General features: G+C 46.4%; 4 protein-coding genes across 8 annotated transcripts in view; all 4 read right to left on the bottom strand.

Moving 5' to 3' along the window:
* The window catches only part of LOC310828788 (uncharacterized protein), a 52,251-nt gene that overhangs the window by 18,317 nt on the left and 10,311 nt on the right, over window positions 1-23,623 (bottom strand). The gene's annotated exons all lie outside the window — the stretch shown is intronic.
* On the bottom strand, window positions 594-4,646 carry LOC310830717 (uncharacterized protein; the record flags this gene model as incomplete). The annotated part of the gene is made up of 4 exons (XM_083710546.1): window positions 594-2,092; window positions 2,687-2,804; window positions 3,385-3,461; window positions 4,559-4,646. 4 exons carry the CDS (start codon window positions 4,644-4,646, stop codon window positions 1,260-1,262), a joined length of 1,116 nt encoding a protein of 371 aa, XP_083566672.1. The 3' UTR covers window positions 594-1,259.
* Window positions 7,906-23,273, bottom strand: LOC310828883 (uncharacterized protein). Of its 2 annotated transcripts, XM_083706885.1 has the most exons (3): window positions 22,985-23,273; window positions 13,430-13,569; window positions 7,906-9,534 (listed from the first exon to the last, which is right to left on the bottom strand). In XM_083706885.1, the coding sequence occupies exons 2-3, from the start codon at window positions 13,440-13,442 to the stop codon at window positions 8,201-8,203; spliced, it is 1,347 nt and encodes a 448-aa protein (XP_083563011.1). In that variant the 5' UTR covers window positions 13,443-13,569; window positions 22,985-23,273; the 3' UTR covers window positions 7,906-8,200. The 2 variants fall into 2 exon arrangements, with proteins under 2 accessions (XP_083563011.1, XP_083563012.1); XM_083706886.1 differs by lacking the exons at window positions 13,430-13,569; window positions 22,985-23,273 and adding an exon at window positions 9,657-10,735.
* Window positions 17,181-23,623, bottom strand: part of LOC310828916 (uncharacterized protein) — a 42,285-nt gene continuing 35,842 nt past the window's right edge. For 3 of the 4 annotated variants that reach the window (XM_083706975.1, XM_083706971.1, XM_083706973.1), the window contains 3 exons: window positions 21,332-21,458; window positions 18,799-19,935; window positions 17,181-18,750 (listed from right to left, as the gene is read on the bottom strand). In XM_083706975.1, coding sequence (XP_083563101.1) covers window positions 18,848-19,935; window positions 21,332-21,344 — 1,101 coding nt within the window. In that variant the 5' untranslated portion in view covers window positions 21,345-21,458 and the 3' untranslated portion in view covers window positions 17,181-18,750; window positions 18,799-18,847. Of the gene's footprint in view, window positions 18,751-18,798; window positions 19,936-21,331; window positions 21,459-22,315; window positions 22,372-22,957; window positions 23,027-23,623 lie in introns of those variants that run through there. The other variant, XM_083706974.1, reaches the window with a different exon arrangement.

Genomic DNA, 23,623 nt, shown 5'->3' with positions numbered 1-23,623 from the left:
GACTACCCATCCCTCACAGCAACTCCCTTCCTTCTGCCCCAGAAATGAGGGCAAAGTCACAGGCACCATTCCAGCTTAAGGAGGCAGACATAGCTCAGTGCCCCCTCCAGAACAGCCCCACTTTAAAGTCAGTTTAAGAAGGCAACAATGATCAAAGGCTAAAAAATCAGTACCTAACACAGTTCAGCACCAAACAGGTGTCAATAGACAGAAAAAATCAGACTCTTGGGGGGGGGGGCAAGGAAGAGTGTCCCAGTTCATACCCCTCTCCTGTTCTCCATCCATTTTCTTTAGCATACTGCAGTACTGGAGAAATGATACTGGTCCACCAGTTGTCAAAGTTTCTTTTTATGAAGCGCTTTGAACACTTTGGAATGTCCCATGGAGAATTCTAGTTTATCTCCCCATGTTATGCCCCCTTTGCCATCACTCAGAGGTGCTCTGGCAGTGCCCACACCTCCCTGCACCATCTTCCCACTTTTATTCACGGAGCCTTTCACCAAACACCCCCTTGATTCCCAGTGCCACCCCAGAGAACTCTTATCTGAACACTTCCCCCTCCCCCCAACATAGCAAGGAATGACGTTTCTGGTGCAGTATAACCATTTTATTAAAAAATAAAAATGGAAGTTCAAGGTAACTTCGTGTACATAAGCATGTGCTTTCAGATATGCCTGTTACTTTTATTTTATTAAAACTGTAAAAGGTGGATTTATTATGCTGTTCCTATTCTACTGATCTAACCAACCCTCCTTCACAACTCCTACCACTCTCCCACCCCACTCTGACCTCCAACTGTCTCTCCTGAAGAGGCCAGAAACCATCTTGGCTGCGAGTCCTGGAAGACCATCTCTCTGCCATGCAAGCCTATTTCCACATGGCTAGGAGAGAAGGGCCAAGTAAGATGGATAGAGAGATTCCAGCTACAAAAGTTAAGGCTGCAGAGGAGGGAGACCAAGGTGCTCAAGGATACTGAAACCAAGCCTTATGAGGAATGGTTGATTGGATTGGGGGATGTTTATTATGGAGAAAAGGAGATGGAGAAGGAGATGTGATAGACATCTTCCAATATCTAAAGAGCTGTGCCATGGAAGAGGGAGCAAGCTTGCTTTCTCCTGCACTGGTGTATTGAAGAAAGGAGATTCTGAGTAAACATTGGGAATAATTTCCGACAGCAAGAACTGGAAACAATAAGTTCAGGTGGTGGTGGACTCTTCTTGAATTGGAAGGGTTTTAAGCAAAGGTTGGATGGCCATCTGTCATGAATTCTTTTGTTGAATATCCTTCATTGCAGGGGGTTGGAGAAGATGACTCTCACCATCCAATCCAATGCAACAATCCAATGATTCCTGGGGAATCTGATTCTCCCTGCTGTGAGTTCTTTGATGGGAAGTGAGAAAGGACTCCTGACTAAAACACTCTCCACATTCCAAGCATTTATACGGTCTCTCCATAGTATGAATTATTTGATGGGAAATGAGATGGGAGTCCTGACTAAAAGTCCTTCCACATTCCAAGCATTTATGTGGGCTCACCCAGCTATGAGTTCTTTCATGGGAATTGAGACTTCCCTTCTGACTGAATCTCCTTCCACACTCCAAGCACTGATAGGGTTTCTCCCCTGTATGAATTCTTTGATGGAAAGTGAAAGAGTCACTCCGAGAGAAGCTCTTTCCACATTCCAAGCAATGATAAGGATTGTCTCCTGTATGAATTATTTGGTGGGAAGTGAGCTTGGCCTTTTCATTGAAGCTCTTTCCACATTCCAAGCACTGATAAGGTTTCTCCCCTGTATGAAGTCTTTGATGCGTAGTGAGATTGGCCCGCTGACTGAAGCTCTTTCCACATTGCACACACTTGTACGGTTTCTCCCCTGTATGAATTCTTTCATGGACAGTGAGGTGAGCCCTCCAACCAAAGCTCTTTCCACATTCCAAGCACTGGTAGGGTTTCTTCCCATTGGGATTTCTTTGATGGGAAGTTGAATGGGAACTCTGACTGCTCTTTCCACATTCCAAATTTTTATATAGTTTCTCCTCTGTGTGAATTTCATCATGGTCTCCCTTGTTCTTCATTTCCAATTCATCACCACCTGCAGAGAAAAGAGAAATGGATTACAGCCAAAGCAGATAGCAGGAGATAGATGGGAGGACTTACTTGAGGTTTCATTGCATTAATTGACTGGCATTCAGGGACATCTTTATGGGAACCTGAGATTCCAAAAACCTAGCTCTTTTCTGGAATGGATTTTGTCTGGCTCAATCACCAAATCCGTTCCATCTCTAATGTAAGTCATCTCTTTGGGCAAGCAAAATGGACTTTGGGTGGGGGAGGCTGGCTAGTTCTTGGCCATTACTGCACTGCCAGCAGAGATTCTTATGAGATGATTTATAATAGCCAGGGCAAAGATACCAGAATCATTCTCTCCCTCTGAAGATGGGAGATGAATTGAGGGTGAACCTCACATGTTCTGAAGGAGCCGCTTTTCATACTGAGATAAGAAGTTTATTTTCTGGGGTTTCAATATCAATTTTTACTAAAGGTTTTCCACTTAGGATACAATGAAAGGCAAACTAAATAAAAATGAAACACAGAGGATAAATAGAAAAATAAAGTAAACTGGATAAATAAAACATGAAGAAGAAGCAAAAGAAAAGAAGAATATAAAGCCCTGTGTCAAGGTTACCAAGAGAGGCCATGATCCCACAATTCTCCTCTCTGACTTCTGTTCTCTGGTCAGGATCCAGCAATGTCCACTGCTCACCCGTGAAACGAACAGTGATGTCTTCAGAGGACAGTGAACTCTTTAAAAGAGAGAGAGAGAGAGAGAGAGAGAGAGAGAGGGAGAAATGTCCTCCTCTTAGCCAGTATAACAATTATTTACTACAAATTGTTTTGTTGTTTTCTGCATTGTCTTCATGGGATTGTTTTGCTGCACTATTTAAGTATGGATGCTTCTTTTAACATCTTAATGGAATTATTTTTATGTCTTTTGTTTGTGCATTAAGAAAGCTCCAAGGGCACATGGGGGCACAAGGTAGGGGGGTGGGGAAAGTCCCATTCTGCAACAGATGGGGCTGGTTAGGTGAATCATGGCTACTGCTCTTTATGGTTTGTAAACTGGTGAGAAGTGTATTTTAGTATTTAACAATAATTAGACAAATAAAACTGCAACTACTGATAGGGACATTCAGAAGGAGAATTAAGGTGAGGTGGATGTTCCTCATTCTCAGCACATTAACTTTCTTCAGTGATGTTGTCAGTCTTTGTTAAGGGCTGTTTTGACAGAAGCCAAAAGACAGAGGCAAGAGATACGTTCTACTCCAAAGTACCCCTGGCTGCCCCACCCCTCTGCCTCTTTCCCCACAAGGCTGCTTTCCCTACCTGAGCTGCTTCCACAGTCGCTGCTCCGCCACCAAGAAAAGATGGATGAGGAGGTCTTGCTGGCAACTTTCTGTCACCTGCGAGAGACAAAGGTAAGTGGGAAGTCAGGAGTGCATGATGCTTCTCTCAAGAGGTGATGCACTGCCTTTCCAACTACAGATAGACCTTAGAGAAAGTACAGGTGTCACTCAGGAATTCCCAGAGGGACAAATGTAAGATTCTTCACTTAGGCAGGGAGAACCAGCCACAAAAATGTAAGATGGAGAACATAGGGGTTTTTGTAGACCAAAAGCTGGACATGAGTCAACAGTCTGATTCAGCAGCAAAAAAGGCTAATATGATTGTAGGCTGCATCCACAGAGGTCTAGAGTCCAGATCAAGGGAAGTAACAGCACCACTCTATTCTGCCCTGGGCAGACCCCCCCCCCCCTGGAGTTAGGGGCAGCAGAATTTAGGAAGGATATTGGGAAGCTGGGAGGTGGGCAGTGGAGGGCGACTGGGTGATCAAGGGTCTGGAAGCCAAGCCCTATGAGGAATGGTTGAGGGAGATGAGAAAAGAGGAAGCTGAGAGGACGGGAATTGACCCAATGGACTCAAGGACCTTCTGTCTAAGTATCTGAGGGTAAGGGATGTTCAGCAATGGAACAGCCTCCCTGTGAAGGCTGGTGGACTCTCCCTCCATGAAGGTTTTAAAACTGTCATGAATGCTTTATTCTTGCATTTCAAGGGGTTGGACTAGGAGTCTCCTGTGCTGAGTGCACTGCCCTCTAAATGGAGCTGCCTTTGAAGAGGACTTGGAAACCGGTGCCAAATGCAGCTCCAGATTATGGGCTGAGCTCCCTCCCTTTATTTATGCCATTTCCACGCCCCCCCTGCATTGGAGATTCCTGCATTGCACAGGGTTGGGTTGGACCCTCGTGGTTCCCGTCCAAATCTCTGATTCTGAGATTCCACAGCTGCAAACCTCCCGGGATCTCGCCCCTTCCTGGGTTTGCAGAGGGGGAGGGGGGCAGGGGCGTAGCAAGGGGGGGCAGGGGGGAGCAGCTGCAGGGGAGGACCCTCTGCTTCCCCACTTTGCGGGTTGTGGGGGGAGCCCCCCATGCACCCTGCCCGGCAGCCCTGGGACCCCCCTTCTCCCCACGGCACCCTCTGGGGGAAGAGAGAGGAGACTCACCCAGCTGAGAAGCTCTGCAAAGGCGACCAGAGCCCTCTCTTCCGGGGAAGGAGGGGCTTCGCCTCCGGAGGACCTTCCCGCCTTCCATCCTATTTCCGGTCCTCTCTTAACTCTTGGCCGGCCGAGCGCACCCTGATTTGGGGGGGCAGTAGCCCTTCCCTGCCTCCTCTTTGCTGCGCCCATGGAGGGACCCCCAGTATTTCCTTGCAATCTCCTTTCTTCTCCTTTTAACTCTTGACTTTGGATCCATTATTTTGGATTCAAGATGAAACCTAAATCTATTCTACTCTTGAAATATGGATCATAGTTTTGCATTATAATACGTTCCCGTGAAAAAGTTTTATTAAAGGGGAAGGGGGTTTTCTAGCATGTATTGTTTTACACAGAACTATACAAATTTTCGTTGGAACACATTTCATTGCATTCATTCGTAAGGCATTTCCTCCATGGGTTGTTTTCACTTTTTCTGTTCTATGCTTGAGATGGATAATAATAGTTTTTATAAGATAATAAGCTCCTGATAAAAAATTTTGAAACATGAAAAGTTCCTGCTGAAAGAACCCGACAAAATCTCGTTGAAGCAAATCTCACGGCAACATTTTCGAAGCCATTTCCTCCCTGGGTTCTTTTCTCTCTTCTTCTCTGCCTGCCCCTCCTTCTCCCCCAGCAATGAGTCCCAGGCGCCTTTCCATCTCCGGGGAGACAGAGCTCAGCCCCCCTCCGAGCAGCCCCACTTTCAAGGCCCAGTGTCAGACAGTGTGAGAGAGAAAGAGAGGAGGTGGAGAGAAAAACAGCTGAGCCCGGGCAGAGTCTGGGCTGCAGTCCCTCAGAAACACCACCAGGGGGCTGGAGCCTCTCTCTGATTGGCTACCCGGACAGATCACCAGGGGGCGGAGCCAGCCTTTTTGGCGGGAAGATGAGAGGCGCCTTTTCTGAGGGAGTTTTGAGGCTGGAGCTGAGACGGGAGGAAGGGAGGAGGAGGAGAGGCTGCTCTGAGGGAGAAGTGGCTCTGGCCTGAGGAGAAGAAGGAGAGAGGAAGAGGGGCTGAGTCGGGGGGGGGGGGGAGAAAGAAGAGGGCCCAGGGATCCCCGGGGTCTGGCGCACAAAAGAAAACGCCTCAGGAGGGGCATTGCTGAGAGGGAGGGAGGCTGAGGGAAAGGAACCTGGTCAGGGTGAAAAGGATTGAACTGCTACACCTAAATCACTAAGGAAAGGAGCGAGAGGGAAGTAACAGAAACCGATTTGAGCTTTCCCCCACCCAGTCTAGAAACAGGAACATCAATTTACCTGAAGTGTAACAGCTCATTTTAGCAGCTGAAGTTTAAGGAAAGGTGTGCGTATGCTACTGGTCTACCTTATAGGAATGTTATAGAAGTTTCTTTTTATGGAGCACTTTGAAAAACGCTTCAGAATGTACCACACGGATGTTGTTTCTCTCCCCGTGTTGCTCCCACCCACTTCTGCTCCCTCTTCCCTCTGCATTCAAGGGGCACAGATGGGCCTTTCAGCAAACACCCCCTTATTCCCACTGCCACCCCAGAACTCTGACCTGAACACTTCACCCCCAATGTAGCAAAGAATGAGGTGTGAGGTGGAGTACAACTGATTTATTAAAAATAAACACTAATTTCATGATAACTTGTAGATAAGTTAGGGCTGCCGTAGGTCCAGATTTTCCCAGACATTACCAGGATTTAAAAGTGGAACTGACGTCAGGGGGGAATTAGTGGAATGTGGTTCTTTGTCCTAGATCTTAGGCCAACCAATTGGAAAATTATGTTTTTCTGGCATTTTCATAAAACTGTTTTTGAGGGGGGGTCCTGGTTTTTACTTTTTGAAATAAGGCAACCCTAACATTAAGTGTATGCTTTCAAATCTTCCATTTTTTTCTGCTCATTCTTCATTACTTTATTACTACTGTAACAATAGGTATTACAAGGATGTTCCTATACTTCTGAGTTCAACCTCCAACTGTTTCCTTGCAGGCTTTCTCCACCAGATGAGGGGGCCGGGTCCAAGGTGATGAGCAGATGGACTCCAGCTACAAAAGCTGGGGCCGCTGAACAAACTCTTGGCCTTAGCAGGTTTGTTGTTGCTATAGGTTTTTCTATCTGTATTTTAGATCTTCTTGTGATTTATGTGGCTATTTTTCAGTGTGGTTGTGTATTTTAATGTTCTATTTATTGCTTATGACTACTTTGCATTTATTTATTTATTTATTTATTTATTTATTTATTTATTTATTTATTTATTACATTTGTATGATGACTTTCTCCTGAAGATATCAGAGTGCTTCACAGCATATAAATACAAAATAAAAACACAAAAGACATAATAAAAACATGAATCAAAACAAAAGAATAACCACAACCCCACAAACACATTTGAAAGGACATAGATGGTTTAATTAAACAAAGCCCTGGTTATTATGCTGTAGTAACTCAGCCCCCCCTTTCTGACTTTCCGTCAATCAACATTCACACGCAGCAGCCCAAACTTTCCCTTTCTGCCTCTCTAGCTAACCGTACCTTAAATGCACCAGTGTTTTTTTTCTTAAAAAAGGTTTAGGTGTGCTCTCATTTTGACTCAAGAAAATCACCATTTTATAGTTCAAATCAGGAAAAATAAATACAGTAAATGGACAAAAGTACAAGGATTCACAAAATGTTTAGGGGTATGTGTACCCTGCGTACCCCCCCAAAAGCACTGAAATGCAGTATTATATTATTCTTTTTATACAGGTATACACAACTTTAAAAACAAGGACCAGAACACTGCGCCTAAACGTGAAGCAGAAGCGCACAAAGGCACAACTTCTGACAGTCTCATGACAGAGCTAGCGTGGTATAGTGGTTAGAGTGTCAGAGTATGACTTGGCAGACCTGGGTTCAAATTCCTACTCGGCCATGAGGCTCACCAGGTGTCCTTGGGGGCCTGGCACTGCTTCACATTCTGACCAACCTCACAGGGTTATTGCCAGGATTAAAAGAGGATGGGATTCCATTCTTCCAAATATTGCAATAGGTTAAGATCTGGCGAAATACAGTAACAACAGAAAATAGAAACAGAAATAAAGGATTAAAAGAGGAGGGGGAGAACCATGTAGCAGCACCTTGGAGGAAAAGGTGGTATTTGAATGCAATAAATGAATTTCAGTAGGGACAAATAACAGGTTCTGCAAGTAGGCAGGATTAATCAGCAACACATATATGTGAAAAGGATTAAGTCCTCTTAGTAGACCACAAGCTTGTAGTGAGTCAACAGTGAGATGCAGCAAAGAAAAAACCCAACTAATGCTATTATAGGCTTCATCAACATAGAATCCAACCAAGACTTTGGAGAAACGGTTGAGGGAGCCGGGATGTTTATTATGGAGAAAAGGAGATGGAGGAGGAGATCTGAAACACATCTTACAATATCTAAAGGGTTGTGCCATGGAAGATTGAGCAAACTTGATTTTTCCTGTTCTGGTGAAAGGACCCAAACCAATGCATTCAAGATACAAGTAAGGAAAATCTGATGAAACATCAGGAAGAACTTTCTGACAGCAAGAACTGTTTGACTGTGGAACAAACAAGTACAGGTGGGGGTGGACTCTTCTTGAATTGGAAGGGTTTTAAGCAAAAGTTGGATGGTCATCTGTCATGAATGCTTTTCTTGAAAATCCTGCATTGCAGGGGGTTCGAGCAGATGAGACTCACCATCCAACCCAATGCAACAATTCAATGAATCAAGGGGAATCTGATTCTCCCCACTATGAGTTCTTTGATGGGAAGTGAGAAAGGACTCCTGACTAAAACATTCTCCACATTCCAAACATTTATATGGTCTCTCCATTGTATGAATTATTTGATGGGAAATGAGATGGGAGTCCTGACTAAAACTCCTTCCACATTCCAAGCATTTATATGGGCTCTCCCAGGAGTGAGTTCTTTGATGGGAAGTGAGACCTGCCTTCTGTGTGAATCTCTTTCCACATTCCAAGCACTGAAATGGTCTCTCCCCTCTATGAATAATCTGATGGGAAGTGAGTTTAGTGCTCTCATTGAAGCTCTTTCCACATTCTGAGCACTGATATGGTTTTTTATGAATTCTTTGATGGGCAGCAAGGGTGGCACTCTGATTGAAACGCTTTCCACATTCCGAGCACTGAAAAGGTTTTTCCCCTGTATGAATTCTTTGATGGACTGTGAGTAGATCACTCCGACTGAAACTCTTTCCACATTCCAAGCACCGATAAGGTTTTTCCCCTGTATGAATTCTTTGATGTGAAATGAAGCTGCACCTGTGACTGAAGCACTTTTGACATTCCTCACACTGATATGGTTTCTCCCCTGTATGAATTCTTTCATGGATAATGAGATGACCGCTCCGAGTGAAGCTCTTTCCACATTCCAAGCACTGATACGGTTTCTTCCCAATGGGATTTCTTTGATGGGAAGTTGAATGGGAGCTTTGATTGAAGCTCTTTCCACAATCCAAGTATGGAAAAGGTTTTTCCCCTGTATGAATTCTTTGATGGAAAATGAGGCTGGACCTGTGACTGAAGCTCTTTCCACATTCCAGGCATTGAAAAGGTTTCTCCCGTGTATGAATTCGTTGATGGGAAATGAGCTGGAACTTTTGACTGAAGCTCTTTCCACATTCCAAGCACTCATAAGGCTTCTCCCCTGTATGAAGTCTTTGATGGGTAGTGAGGCTGGACCTGTGACTGAAGCACTTTTGACATTCCTCACACTGATATGGTTTCTCCCCAGTATGAATTCTTTCATGAATAATGAGATGACCCCTCCGACAGAAGCTCTTCCCACACTCCAAGCACTGGTAGGGTTTCTTCCCAATGGGATTTCTTCGAGGGGAAGTTGAATGGGAGCTTTGATTGAAGCTCTTTCCACATTCCAAATATTTACTTGGTTTCTCCTCTGTGTGGATTTCGTCATGGTCTCCCTTGTCCTCCATTTCCAATTCATCATCCCCTGCAACAAAGAGAGAGATGAATTAGAGGCTCAGCAAGAAATGGAGCCCGCAATTATTGAACATTGCTCATTAATGCTTGTGAGAGAGGAAGAACTGAAGGGAGTAAGATGGGAGGACTTACTTTAGGGTTCACTGCCTTTGTTGACTGGCATTCAGAGACATCTTTATGGGAACCTGAGATCCCAAAACCCTGGCTCTTTTCTGGGATGGATTTTGGGATGGATTTTGTTTGGCCCAATCATGGAATCTGTTCCATCGCTAATATCAGTTGTCTTTGACAGAAGCGGTGACTCCAGGGTGGGGGAGGCCGGCTAGTTCTGGGCTGTCAACACCCTGCCAGTAGAGATTATGTGATGATTTATGACAGCCAGGGCAAAGATACCAGTACCACGCTCTCCCTTTGAAGATTGGGAGATGAATTGGGATGAACCTAACATGCTCTGAAGGAGCCACTTTTCACACTGAGATAAGAAGTTTCTTTTCAGGGATTTTCAACATTAAATACAATGAAAGCCAAACTAAATAATAATAAAGCAGAGAGAATAAATGGAAAAAGAAACAAACAAATAACAGAAGAAGAAGAGAAAAAGAAAGAAGCCCTCTATCAAGGTTGTATCTTAACCGTTATTCTGGAGCAAAGGAATGGAGCTATGGACAGAAACACTAAGAAACATTCTTGATGGCAGAGAAAGAGCTGGGAGAGAAATGATCTTTTGTTCAAAGTGAAGTAAACTCAGGCGGGAAAGCCACCAAGCAGCTGGTAACTTGTCTGGAGAGAGAAAAATGAAAGAAGTGGAATGGAAGGACTTTTAGGCTTCTGGTCAACACCCAGACTCAAGGGTGGCAGTTCTTTAGAACCCCTCTGGGGATTTTGAATAAGTTCAGGCAGAGGGAGGGAAAGAATGAGGCATGACCTCTCCTGGACGTCTCTGGGAAGAATCAGAAAGACTAAGGTGCATGTAGATGTTGGTTGACCCCATGACTGCCTCCATGAAAGAAGAAATGAAGGGGACGCTGGGAGTGAGTTCTCTGCCAAAGAACCAGCCTCCAGAGCCTTTTAATGAAGCATGGAAAGATTCCTCCTTCAATTTGGCTAATTGGATGAAACTAAGAGCATTCTCTGGACAAAATATGCAACGCAGGCTGCGGCTTAACCAGCTGTCGTGTAAGAACTGGAATTTCTGAAGATATTTAAATGGAATTTTAACATGGGAAAACCCCTGCAGCAGACTTGAATAGAGAAGGAGGGGGGCAGACTGTTTTCTGTTAGACTATTTCCCCCTGTGCTTTCCCTTGCCCTCTCCTGATTAATGAAAAGAAGAAGCAAGTGTCGGGAATGTGGGACTTTTGGCTGAGGAAAGAGGAGGGCAGATGTTTTTGTGTTTTACTGGGAATTTGAAAAAGTCTTACTATGCCTGCCCTCCTCTGACTAAGGACTGACTGATTGGTCACTCGATTTGTGTTTACAATCATCTCTGTGCATTGTTTGGTGTTTCTGGAGGGAGAAACGCAGGAATTGCATTTTACGACTCTTCAGACTAGCAAGAATACAGTCTACTCTGTTACTATGGAAGGAACTCAGGCCACGAAGAGGTTGAGAGGAGCGTGACGCAGCTTGGCATAGAGGCGAAACAGGTGACCTGGAGGTACTGGACCAGATGTGCCTGCTGTGTGTTGGAGAGGGACAGAGATTCTAATGGCCGAGCTGTTTGATAAATTATCCTGTTTGAGAGCCAGATTTATCTGAGGTTGTAATCTCTGTGGAGGAATATCTGAAGTGACCTTGGGCAGCATGAGCAGGAACATAAGAGCTGCAGTTAAGCAGCAAAAAAATGGATCTGAACAAGGAAAATGCAGAGGTACTAGTTGGAAGACAACAATGAACTCTGAAAAATGGAACTTACTAAAATTCAAGCAAATGTTTAAAGGGAAGATGGAGTAATAACCACACCAGCTGTCACTGAATATATATACAGGGTGAGTCTTATTAAGATTCACTTTTTCCGTAGGCAGGGATGTAAAGGAGCAGCTGATGTATAATGATTTTGGTTAATACTAGGGATCCGGGTGGCGCTGTGGGTTAAACCACTGAGCCTAGGACTTGCCGATCAGAAGGTCGGCGGTTCGAATCCCCATGGCGGGGTGAGATCCCGTTGCTCGGTCCCTGCTCCTGCCAACCTAGCAGTTCGAAAGCACGTCCAAGTGCAAGTAGATAAATAGGTATCGCTCCAGCGGGAAGGTAAACAGCATTTCCGTGCACTGCTCTGGTTCGCCAGAAGTGGCTTAGTCATGCTGGCTACATGACCCGGAAGCTGTACGCCGGCTCCCTCGGCCAATAAAGCGAGATGAGCGCTGCAACCCCAGAGTCGTCTGCAACTGGACCTAACGGTCAGGGGTCCCTTTACCTGATGTTATCTAGAGATTAACTGAGAACAATAAACAGCAATAGAGGTTCATCTTGGACATATCTTATACGTGGAATGGAAAAGCCGGTTTGGGGAAATTATATGAAACTGAATTAATTGGTTTGCAATTGATTTGCAACAATTTGGAAGAACCAGAAAAATAAAGAAGTGGAAATGGAAGGATTTTTCTTCCTAAATCAAGATGGGGCATCATGGCCAACAGGAGATGGGATTGGGTACAAATTAATGAACATATAATAAGTAAAGAATTATTCATTATTATCCAGATAAGAAACATTTGTTATACTGGACTGGAGGAAGAATTTTCTTGATAGCTAGTGATAATAACAACTGGATTTTTTGCATGGAAAGCAAAAGGAACGAATTTGAGGTGTCTGGGATTGATGATTGAGAAAAAACCGCCTAGCAGATTGAGGAACAGCTGGGCATTGTCTTGCAATGCAGCTGAATATTATCCTGGAGTGAATGCTTTGAATACAGTGGTACCTTGGGTTACATACGCTTCAGGTTACAGACTCCACTAACCCAGAAATAGTGCTTCAGGTTAAGAACATTGCTTCAAGATGAGAACAGAAATCGTGCTCCGGCGGCCCGGCGGCAGCAGGAGGCCCCATTAGCTTCAGTGGTGCTTCAGGTTAAGAACGGACCTCCGGAACGAATTAAGTACTTCACCCGAGGGACCACTGTACTTTGAACCATCTGAATATACAGTACATAATGGGCAGAGGGAGAATGGGAAGTCTTCTCTATTTATTTCCTTTATTTCTTTTTTCCTTTTTCAATGATACTTACTGTAGCTTTACTCATTTTTTTTGTTAGTTCTACTTTTGTCCTTGTTTTATTTCGTATTTTGAAGTCCTCTACACTGGTCTGATGAGGATATTCACAGAAAGCTGCTGTATTACTGATGAAGGACCCTGCGGGAGAGGCAGGGAAGGGATCATCTCCCAGGGAAGGAGGTTGGGAAAAGTAAGGGAAGTTCCCTGGTGAGAGCTGGGAGCGTTGATACCATTTTTTGTGAGATAAGGGTTAAGATCTACCCCTGGTAGAGGGCACTGTGTTTTATTTTTTCTTCTCTCTCACTCTCTTTTCCCTGTTTTCTGTTTTTTCTTTCTCTCTTTGTTACTGTTCTTCTCTATGTTTATATAGATTAGTTGGTTTTTAATTCTATTGAAAACTTTCAACAACAACAAATAAAAGCTACTTCAATTTCCCTAACAACTCTGAAACCTACATTTAAAAAGGACTGGGCAGTTCAGACCAGCCTGATCCTTGTTTAAAAAGGCATAAATGGAGGAAGAATATTCGCAGACAAAACAGTCAATAGCCTCCATTCAAGGTAAATTGTGTAGGTGCGAGAATCCCAGATGCTGTAGGTGGCGCTGTCAAAATCCATCAAAATCTAGGATGTTCATCACATATATATGTAAGGCATTTCAAAACATATTGATCCAGCGGGGAACCTTACCAAGAGAGGCCATGATCCCACAATTATCCCCTATTATTCTCCTCTATGACTTCTGTATGCAGAGCTTTCTGGTCAGGGTCCAGCAACGCCCACTCCTCACCCAGGAAACGAACAATGACGCCTTCAAAGCCCAGTGAACTCTAAGAAGAAAAAGAGAGATGATCTACTATGAACTGATTTGTTGTTTCCCGCCTGTGCTGTTTTAATGGGATTGTCTTGCTGCAGATTGTACGTATGGATGCTTCTTTTAACATCTTACTGGAATTGTTTTATTTTGTGTTTTGTTGTGTGCATTAGGCCAACCTCAAGATGCATATGGGAGCACAAGGAGAAGAGGGTAGGGAAAGCCCAGTTTTGCAACAGATGGAGCTGGTTAGGCAGAGGTCAGCAAACTTTTTCAGCAGGGGGACGGTCCACTGTCCCTCAGACCTTGTGGGGGGCCAGACTATATTTTGGAAAAAAATATGAACAAATTCCTAAGCCCACACATAACCCAGAGATGCATTTTAAATAAAAGCACACATTACACTCATGTAAAAACATGCTGATTCCCGGACCATCCGTGGGCTGGATTGAAAAGGCGATTGGGCCGGATCCAGGCCTTAGTTTGCCTACCCTTGTGGTTAGGTGTATCCTGGCCATGGTTTTTTATGGACTGGAAACTGGTGGGAAGCATATTTTAGTATTTCTACTATTTAGAAAAATAAAACAGAAACTACTGTTAAATAATGCTAGCGACGTTCAGAAGGAAAAATAAGGGGAGGGGGCTGTTCCTTATTCTCAGCAATGGAACACCCTCCCTCAGAAGGTGGTGGACTCTCCTACCATGGAGGTTTTTAAAGCGTCAGTGATGCTATAATAGAAATGGCTATATTACCGTGGTTTTGACGAGATGCCCCTCAGGGTCCCTTCCAACTCCACAATTCTATTAAAGTCTCCTTTGCTGAGTGCGTTGCCTCTACGTTAATGTTACAGCCCCCAGATTTACAACTCAGTCCCCATACAAAATCCATTGAAGTTGAAAAGTGTCCCCAGAGTAATTGAAAAAAATCTGGTAACCTTAACTCTACGTGGAGCTGCCTTTGAAGAGGACTCGGAGACTGGTCCAAAATGCATCAGCCAGATTATGGGCTGAGCTCCCGCACTTTTGTTATGGCATCTCTACCCCCCCCCCTTTTCTCCAAGGAGATCCAGGTGGCATCCAGGGGTCTATCCAGGGACGTCTTTTCTATGGGGCGTAGTGGTGTGGCGAGCCAGGGCGCCAAGCAGTGCAGGGTGCCAGGCGGAGAGTCCGGGGAGGGGAGAGCGGGGAGGTATGCGAGGCAGAGCAGGGGCTTGGTGCCTCCAGCCCCTGTCGGAAGCAGGAAGGCTCCGCATGCTTTCCCGCAGTCTGGAGCGCTCTCTGCTGGCTCCGCGACACACCACCTTGGCTGCTGGCTGCGTGGCGTGTGCTTGCATCCCGAGCTCTGCACATAATAAACCTGACTCTACCACCGCTCCCCCCATCCACTCTACCTTGTGCTCCAGGCTACACACTGCAACTGCTGCCCCCAGTGCCCCTCCCTCCTCCCGCTGCCCCCACCACCTCGGCACTCCTTCACACGAACCATGTCATGCTCCCCCCCCCCGCCTTCCTCCCCAAGCAAGGATGCAGCTGAGCGAGTGTGCTTCTCTGCTGCAGCGACGCAGATGGCCTGGCTTGCTTCGCCTGTCCCTGCCCAAACGAGACCCCTGCCTGCCCCCCTGCCTCCCCCATTGTGCCCGGCTGCCCAGCCCCACACCACGATCCCACCGCGGCAGCTGATGTCCGGCTGCGCGCGAGGGTGGGAGCAGCCTTTCCTATAAAAGCTCAACAACTTTGGGGTCCCCCCCTTCAAAAAGGTCAAAATGGGGGGGCGCCGGATATGCTTAAGACGGGCCTGAGTCTACCCCCTACCCATTTCGCCCAACATTTTAGTGGAAATTTCTGCATTGCACAGGGTTGGACTAGACTAGGACCCTTGTGGTCTAAACCACTGAGCCCCTTCTGGTTGCTGATCGTGAGGTCGGTGGTTGGACACAGCAGAAGGGAGTGAGCTTCCCGCTCCTGCCAAGCTAGCAGTTCGAAAGCATGCAAGTGCAACAGATCAATAGGTACCGCTCCTGCGGGAAGGTCAACACCGTGCGCTCTGGCCCTCAGCCCGGTGTCCCTGCTGGTCACCTGACCAAGGCCGGCTCCCTCAAATCAGCGATGGGAGCCGCACCCCAGAACCCCCTTGGACCCCTCAGCTGTCCAGGGGTCCTTCCCCTTTTACCGTGCATGGGGGAGGGGGGGTCCCACGCTGCATGGATTGGGAAGACCCCCAGCGCACCCTCTGGCGAAGGGAGAGGAGGCTCACCAGATCCCAGAAGAGGCGGAGCAGAGAGCGGGAAGGAAGGGCTCGGGAGGACCTTTCCTGTCTGCTCTAGGAATGCAGCTCCGCTCCTCTTAACCCTTGGCCAGCCGAGCGCCGCTTCTCTCCCTCGCCAGCCCCGCCGGGGGCCCCTCTTGGCTGGCGAGCTGAGCTGCTCCCTCCCTTGGAAACAGCAGCAGGAGGGGCAGCTGGAAGGGGGAAACCCCGAGGGGGAATCGGAGGGTTGGGGGGACCCCCCTTCCTCCCTGGGTTCTTTTCTCCTTCTCTTTTGCCTGCCCCAGCAATGAGGGCCAAGTCCCAGGCGCCTTTCCATCTCCGGGGAGACAGAGCTCAGCCCCCCTCCGAGCAGCCCCACTTTCCAGGCGCACTTGCAGAAAGCAGCAAGGATCCAATATTAAGGGGGGGCGGTGAGAGAGAGATGGACAGCTGAGCCTCGGCCGAGTCTGGGGGCGCAGTGCCTCAGCAAGGCCACCAGGGGGCAGGAGCCTCTCTCTGATTGGCCAGCCGGAGGCAGGGGCGGAGCCAGCCTTTTTGGCGGGAAGATGAGAGGCGCCTTTTCTGAGGGAGTTTTGAGGCTGGAGCTGAGATGGGAGGAAGGGAGGAGGAGGAGAGGCTGCTCTGAGGGAGAAGTGGCTCTGGCCTGAGGAGAAGAAGGAGAGGAAGAGGGGCTGAGTCGGGGGGGGGGGGGAGACAGGCTCCGGGGGTCGGAGAGAAAGAAGAGGGCCCAGGGATCCCCTGGGTCTGGCGCACAAAAGAAAACGCCTCAGGAGGGGCATTGCTGAGAGGGAGGGAGGCTGAGGGAAAGTGAGCCAAAGTATTAGGCTGCGAGGGAACCTGGAGCAGCACACAAGCTGTGCACCTGGGGGCAGGGCTAGCCACCCACAGGGGCGCTAGCTGCAGCAAGTGTCCAAGGGGGCAATGTCACCCCCCCATGACACTCGGGGCAGCCCATCCTCACCGCACCCCCCTTCCTCTAAGAGTGGGGCTGTTTCAAAAGTATTTAACTGCAACACCGGTCATAACTAGGAGAAAGGCAGTGAAGCCACAGTAGCATTATTGGGGTAATGCTACCGGTTCACCTCACAGGTATGTTGTAAGAGTTTCTTTTTATGAAGCATTTTGAACACTTCAGAATGTACCATGCAGAGGCTGCGTTTATCTCCCCATGTTGTGTCGCCACCACCTTCGCTCTGGCAGTGCCCACACCCTCCTGCGCCACCTTCCCACTGTATTCAAGGGGCCCAGCTGTGAGCTCAGTCTTTACTGGGTCATTCATCAAACCCCCCTTTCTTCCTGCTGCCACCCCAATGACTCTTATCTGAACACTTCACAACCAACATACCAAGGAATGATGCGTCTGGAGTATAACTGATTTATTAAATAATAAGCAAGAAGTTCAAGGTAACTTTGTGTACATAAGCATGTGCTTTCAGATGTTCCTGTTCCTTTTTTTTACTTTATTAAAACTGAAACAAGGGGCATTATTATGCTGTTCCTATTCTACTGCTCTAACCAACCCTGCTACTACCCCCTCACTCCCCACTCCAACTGTCTCTATTGAAAAGGCCAGATACCATCTTGGCCGTGAGTCCTGGAAGACCTGCTCCCTGCCTTGTAGGCCTTTTCACAAGTGGCCTGGAAGAGTAGGCCCTAGAATGACTTGGTGGACGGACTGACTCCAGCTACGAAAGCTGAGGCTGCTGAATAAACCCTTGGACTTAGGAGGTATGGTTGGGCGTTCTGAGGTTGGTATTTGTTTCTTTATTTTACATCTTCTTGTGGTTTATGTGGCTATTCTTCAGTTTGGCTGTGTATTTTTTATAAATTATTTCTAACTACTTTAGTTTTATCTATTTGGGTGTTTGTAAAATATTATACCACCCTTCATTCAAAGATCTCAGGGCAATTCATGGTGTAAAAACACAATATAAAAATAAAAAATGCATGCACACTTTCTGTGAGTTTCATTATAGAGCTGTGTGATATAGTGGTTAGAGTGCTGAACTATGACCTGGCAGACCTGGGTTCAAATCCCCACTCAGCCATGAAGCTCACTGTGTGAACTTGGAGGCCAGGAACTGCTTTACAGCCAAACTTATCTCACAGGATTATATAGTCAGCATTAAATGAGATAGGGAAGAACTGTGTAACAGCACCTTCAAGGAAAGGGTGTTATAGGAATGCAATTCATGAATTTCAATATGTCAGGATGTGCATTTAGGCAGGCACAACCAGCTGCACAAATACAAGATGAGGGACAACTAGCTAGCCAGTAGCACACATAAAAAGCATCTAGGGCTCTTATGTCAACAGAGTGAAGCACCAACAAAGAAAGGCTAAGGCTATTCTAAGCTGCATCAATAGAACCATAGCATTGTAGAGTTGGAAGGAGCACGGTGGGTCCTTTAGTCAAACCCCTTGAAATGCAGGAAAGAGATGTTGCATACGGGGCGGGAAAGGAGGTTTCAGCTTCCTCTCAGTAACGCAGCTTATGCACTTCACTACGGATGATGCATTTTGGGTTACCTCCATCCCTTTTGCAAGCTGCTTCCTTTGTATCTCCACAATGGCTTTGATGTCTCTGGGACCAAACCTTTGGTGCCAGATTCTGAATGAGCTTCATCTCTGATGAGCTGGAATGGGTGCAGAGGAGGGAGACCAAGGCGATCGAGGGTCTGGAAACCAAGTCTATTGAGGAACAGCTGAGGGAGATGGGGATGTTTATCATGGAGAAGAGAAAACTGAGGAGGAGTTGTGATAGACATCTTCCAATATCTAAAGAGCTGGGCCGTGGAAGAGGGAGCAAGCTTGCTTTCTCCTGCTCCGGTGGAAGGACCCAATCCAAGCAAACTTGCTTTTTCGTGGCAAGGACCCACATCAGTGCATTCAAGATACAAGTAAGGAGAATCTGATTAAACATCAGGCAGAATTTTCTCACAGTAAGAACTGTTTGACTTTGGAACAAACTAGTTCACGTGGTGGACTCTTCTTGAAGGATTTTAAGCAAAGGTTGGATGGCCATCTGTCATGAATTCTTTTGTTGAAAATCCTGCATTGCAGGGGGTTGGAGAAGACGGCCCTCACCATCCAATCCAATGCAACAGCTCAAAGATTCTGGGAGACTGTGATTCTCCCCACTATGAGTTCTTTTATGGGAAGTAAGATAGGACTCCTGACTAAAACTCTTTCCACATTCCAAACATTTATATGGTCTTGCCCCTGTATGAATTATTTGATGGGAAATGAGATAGGAGTCCTGGCTGAAACTTCTTCCACATTCCAAGCATTTATATGGGCTCTCCCAGGTATGAGTTCTTTCATGGGAAGTGAGATTGCCACTATGAGTGAATCTCCTCCCACATTCCCTGCACTGAAATGGTTTCTCCCCTGTATGAATTATTTGATGGGAAGTTAGACCTCCCTTCTGTTTAAAGCTCTTTCCACATTCCAGGCACTGATAGGGTTTCTCCCCTGTATGAATTCTTTGATGGGAAGTGAGCTTGGCGCTTTCCCTGAAACTCTGTCCACATTCTAAGCACTGATAAGGTTTTTCTCTTCTATGAATTCTTTGATGGGAAGTGAGATTATATTTCCAGTTGAAGCTCTGCCCACATTCCAAACACTGATAAGGTTTTTCTCTTGTATGAATTCTTTGATGGGAAGTGAGAGTGGCACTTTGACTAAAGCTCTTTCCACATTCCAAGCACTGAAAAGGTTTCTCCCCTGTATGAATTCTTTGGTGGACCATGAGTTGTTCCCCCCGAATAAACCTCTTTCCACATTCCACGCACTGATAAGGTTTCTCCCCTGTGTGAATTCTTTGATGGGAACTGAGGCTGCACCTGTAACTAAAGCTCTTCCCACATTCCAAGCACTTATATGGTTTCTCCCCTGTATGAATTCTTTCATGGATAGTGAGATGACCCCTCTGATTGAAGCTCTTCCCACAGTCCAAGCACTGGTACGGTTTCTTCCCAATGGAATTCCTTTTTTGGGAAGCTGAATGGGAGCTTTGACTAAAGCTCTTTCCACATTCCAAATATTTACTTGGTTTCTCCTCTGTGGGGATTTCATCATAGTCTCCCTTGTTCTTCATTTCTGATTTATCACCATCTGCAGCAAAGAGAGAAACGGATTAGAGCCAGAGCAAAAAATAGAGCCCCCAATTATTGAAAGTGTTTTCTTTTCTTTTTTGTATTTTTCCCCATACCCTAAATTAAGTATTTTCTAATAACATGGTTGGTGAAGGTTTTTCGCCTTCCCACTTTGCCATACCAGACTCAAGTATGCCAGCTGTGTTTGACATCTAGTCTTTTATCCAACACAGGCAGGCAGCTTCAAAATACAATTCCAAATATGGGAGTGCAGACCCTCCTCTGTCTTTTCTATCAATGAGAATCTTATGTTTTATCCTACATTTATTCCCCCTCTGAATAAACTTAAACAGGTCTTTTTTGTCAATCTTTTAGGCATCGTGTGTCATTAAGTATTGGGATTGTTTGGAATAAAAATAGAATTCTGGGGAAAATATTATTGCCCATTGCATTCTCCCCATTGCATTCTGTCTCACGTATCTAAATCTTTTTAATTCCCCCCCCAAAAGTTTTCGCATTGATATCATTATAGACGATATGATCCTTTGTTGATACCCACATTCCTAAACACTTCACTTTTTTCTCTATTTCCCAGCCGGTAATTTCCCCTAATTTCATTTTAGCTTGGTTATCCATGTTTTTAACTAACATTTTGGTTTTATCTTTATTTATTTTAAAACCCGCCAATTTTCCAAATTCAATTACCTCCTTTAATAACTCTAATATACCTTCTAGAGGTTCTTCCAGGGTTAAGACAATATCATCTTTTGTTTTATAATTTTGTTTGCCAACTTTTATTCCCTTATTTTTGTCACTATTCCTAACATTTTGCAGTAACATTTCTAAGGTAAGGATAAATAATAACAGAGAGAGTAGGCACCATTGTCTTTTTCCTTTCCTAATGTTACATTTCTCTGAGACAACATTGTTTATTATAATCTTTGTCCATTGTTCCTTATATAAAACATTAATGCCTCTTAAGAAGGCATTACCTGGTTCCATCTTCTCCTTCTCCGTTTTTATGATACTTAACTTTTCTCTCTTTTTCATTTCTGTTGTTTTCTTCTCTATATTTACATTAGTTTGGTTTTTGTTGCATTGTATGTTGAAAGCTTTCAATAATAATAATAAAAAAGGACAGAAGCTACGTCCACTTCCATAACCACTCTGAAGCCTGCTTTAAAAAAAGGCCTGGGCAGTTCAGACCAGCCTGATCCTTGTTTAAAAAGACATAAGTGGTGGAAGAATATTGGCAGGCAAAACATTCAGTAGCCTCCATTCAAGGTAAATTGTGTGGGTGTGAGAATCCCAGATGCTGTAGGTGGCGCTGTCAAAATCCATCAAAATCTGGGAGGTTTACCACATATATGTATGGAATTTCAAAACAGATATTAAGCTTCATCAGACAGCCTTACCCAGAGAGGCCATGATCCCACAATTCTCGACTAGAACTTCCCTTTGCAGAGCTCTCTAATCAGGATCCAGCAATGCCCACTGCTCACACAGGAAACAAACAGCGACGTCTTCAAAGGACAGTGAACTCTTTAAAGAGAGAGAGAGAAAGGTCCTCCTCTTAACCAGTATGAAGAGTATCCTCTATGAATTGTGGGGAGTTTTTTCGTTTCCTGCCTGTTAAGTACCGCCCTGTTTTAATGGGATTGTTTTGCTGCACATTTTAAGTATGGGTGCTTCTTTTAACATCGTAATGGAATTATTTTATTGTTTGTTTTGTTGTGTGCATGGTTATCCCAATGCCCCAAGGTGAAGATCAAGGGACACAGGGGGGACAATGTGCAGATGCTGGGGAAACAGATGGGGCTGCTTAGGCGAATCCTGGTTAGGCCTGGACGTGCACCAGTGGGACATGGGGCTTGCTCAGCTGGGGAGCGAGAAGACCCAAAGAAGCCCTCCTGCCCCCCAGCTGAGCCTCACCAGTCCCCCTTGCCTGTCTCAAGGCAGTTCCTCCACCCTGCCCCCAGCACTGCTGCTTTGACATGGGCTGCTTTCCAATATTGTGATATACCGCCCTAGTGTGGTGTTTAGCTGGCAGTACCTTAGATGTTGAAAAGCAGTTATGGCCCAGCCTTAGTCCTGGTTACTGTGGGGTTTTTTAATGGTTGGTAAACTGTTGAGAAGCGTATTTTAGGATTTCACAATAAATAGACAAATAAGGCTGTAACGATCGATAAATAACGGTAATGACATTCAGAAGGAGAATTAAGGTGAGGTGGAGGTTGCTTATTCTTAGCACGTAAACCTTCTTCCATAACATTGTCAGTCTTTGTTAAGGGCTGTTTGACAGAAGCCAAGAGGAAGAGGCGAGAGATTCCTGGGACTCCAGAGGCCCCCTGGCTGCCCCACCCCTCCGCCTCTTTCCCCACAAGACCGCTTTCCCCTACCTGAGCTGGTTCCAGAAAAGATGGATGAGGAGGTCTTGCCGGCTATCTCCCGTCACCTGCGAGAGACAAAGGTAAGTGGGAAGCCAGGAGTGCATGACGCTTCTCTCAAGACGTGATACATTGCCTTTCTAACTAAAGATGGACCTTAGAGAAAGTACAGATGTCACTGAGGAATTTCCAGAGGGACAAATGTAAGATTCTTCACTTAGGCAGGGAGAACCAGCTACCCAAGTGTAAGATGGAGAACGTAGGGTGTAGGCTGCAGCTACAGAGGTCTGGAGTCCAGATCAAGGGAATTAACAGCACCACTCTATTCTGCCCTGGGCAGACCCCCCCCCCCCGGAGTTAGGGGCAGCAGAATTTAGGAAGGATATTGGCAAACTGGGAGGTGGGCAGAGGAGGACAACCAGGGTGATCTGGCTGCCCCACCCCTCCGCCTCTTCCCCCACAAGGCTCCTGCCCCCAACCTGAGCTGCTTCCACAGCTGCTGCTGCTGCTGCTTCTCCTCCGCCCCCAAGATGGATGAGGAACCCTCCCCCTCCCTGAACGGTTCCACCTTTTACCGTGGATGGGGGAGGGGGGGTCCCACGCTGCATGGATAGGGAAGACCCCCAATGCACCCTCCCCTTCTCCCCAATTCACCCTCTGGGGAAGGGAGAGGAGGATCACCAGATCCCAGAGGAGAGCGGGCAGATCCCTTCCTCTCCAGCAAGGAAGGCGCTGCGGAGGGAGGGGCTTGGGCTCAGGAGGACCAGCCTGCTTCCCCTTTTCCTGTCTGCTCTAGGAATGCAGCTCCGCTCCTCTTAACCCTTGGCCAGCCGAGCGCCGCTTCTCTCCCTCTCCAAAGCAGGAGGATTTGGGGGCCCCTCTTGGCTGGCGGGCTGAGCTGCTCCCTCCCTTGGAAACGGCAGCAGGAGGGGCAGCTGGAAGGGGGAAACCCCGAGGGGGAATCGGAGGGTTGGGGGGACTCCCAGGGTCATCTAGTCGCGCCTCCTCCTGCAATGCCGGAATCGCAGCTGAAGCATCCACGACGGATGGCCATCTGTTTACAGGCCTCCAAGGAAGGAGAGTCCCAGTAATTCGTGGAATCTCCTTTTCTGTCCTTTTAATCCTTTGGTCCAGGGGGATGGGGGTACAAATGGACTCCAGCCACAGCAGCTGAGATCGCGGATGAGGACAGAGCCCATCCTGGCTGTGAGTCCTCTAAGGCCTTCTCCTGCCTTGCAGGCCTTTCCCCATGTGGCCTAGCAGAGTCCAGACTGACTCCAGCTACAAAAGCTGAGGCTGCTGAACAGAGACTTGGGTTTA

The sequence above is a fragment of the Podarcis gaigeae genome, assembly GCF_964106915.1.
Source record: "Podarcis gaigeae genome assembly, chromosome: 13".
NCBI lineage: Eukaryota > Metazoa > Chordata > Lepidosauria > Squamata > Lacertidae > Podarcis > Podarcis gaigeae.
The sequence above is the reverse complement of the archived record's forward strand: the minus strand, read 5'-3'. Positions and strand labels throughout refer to the sequence as shown.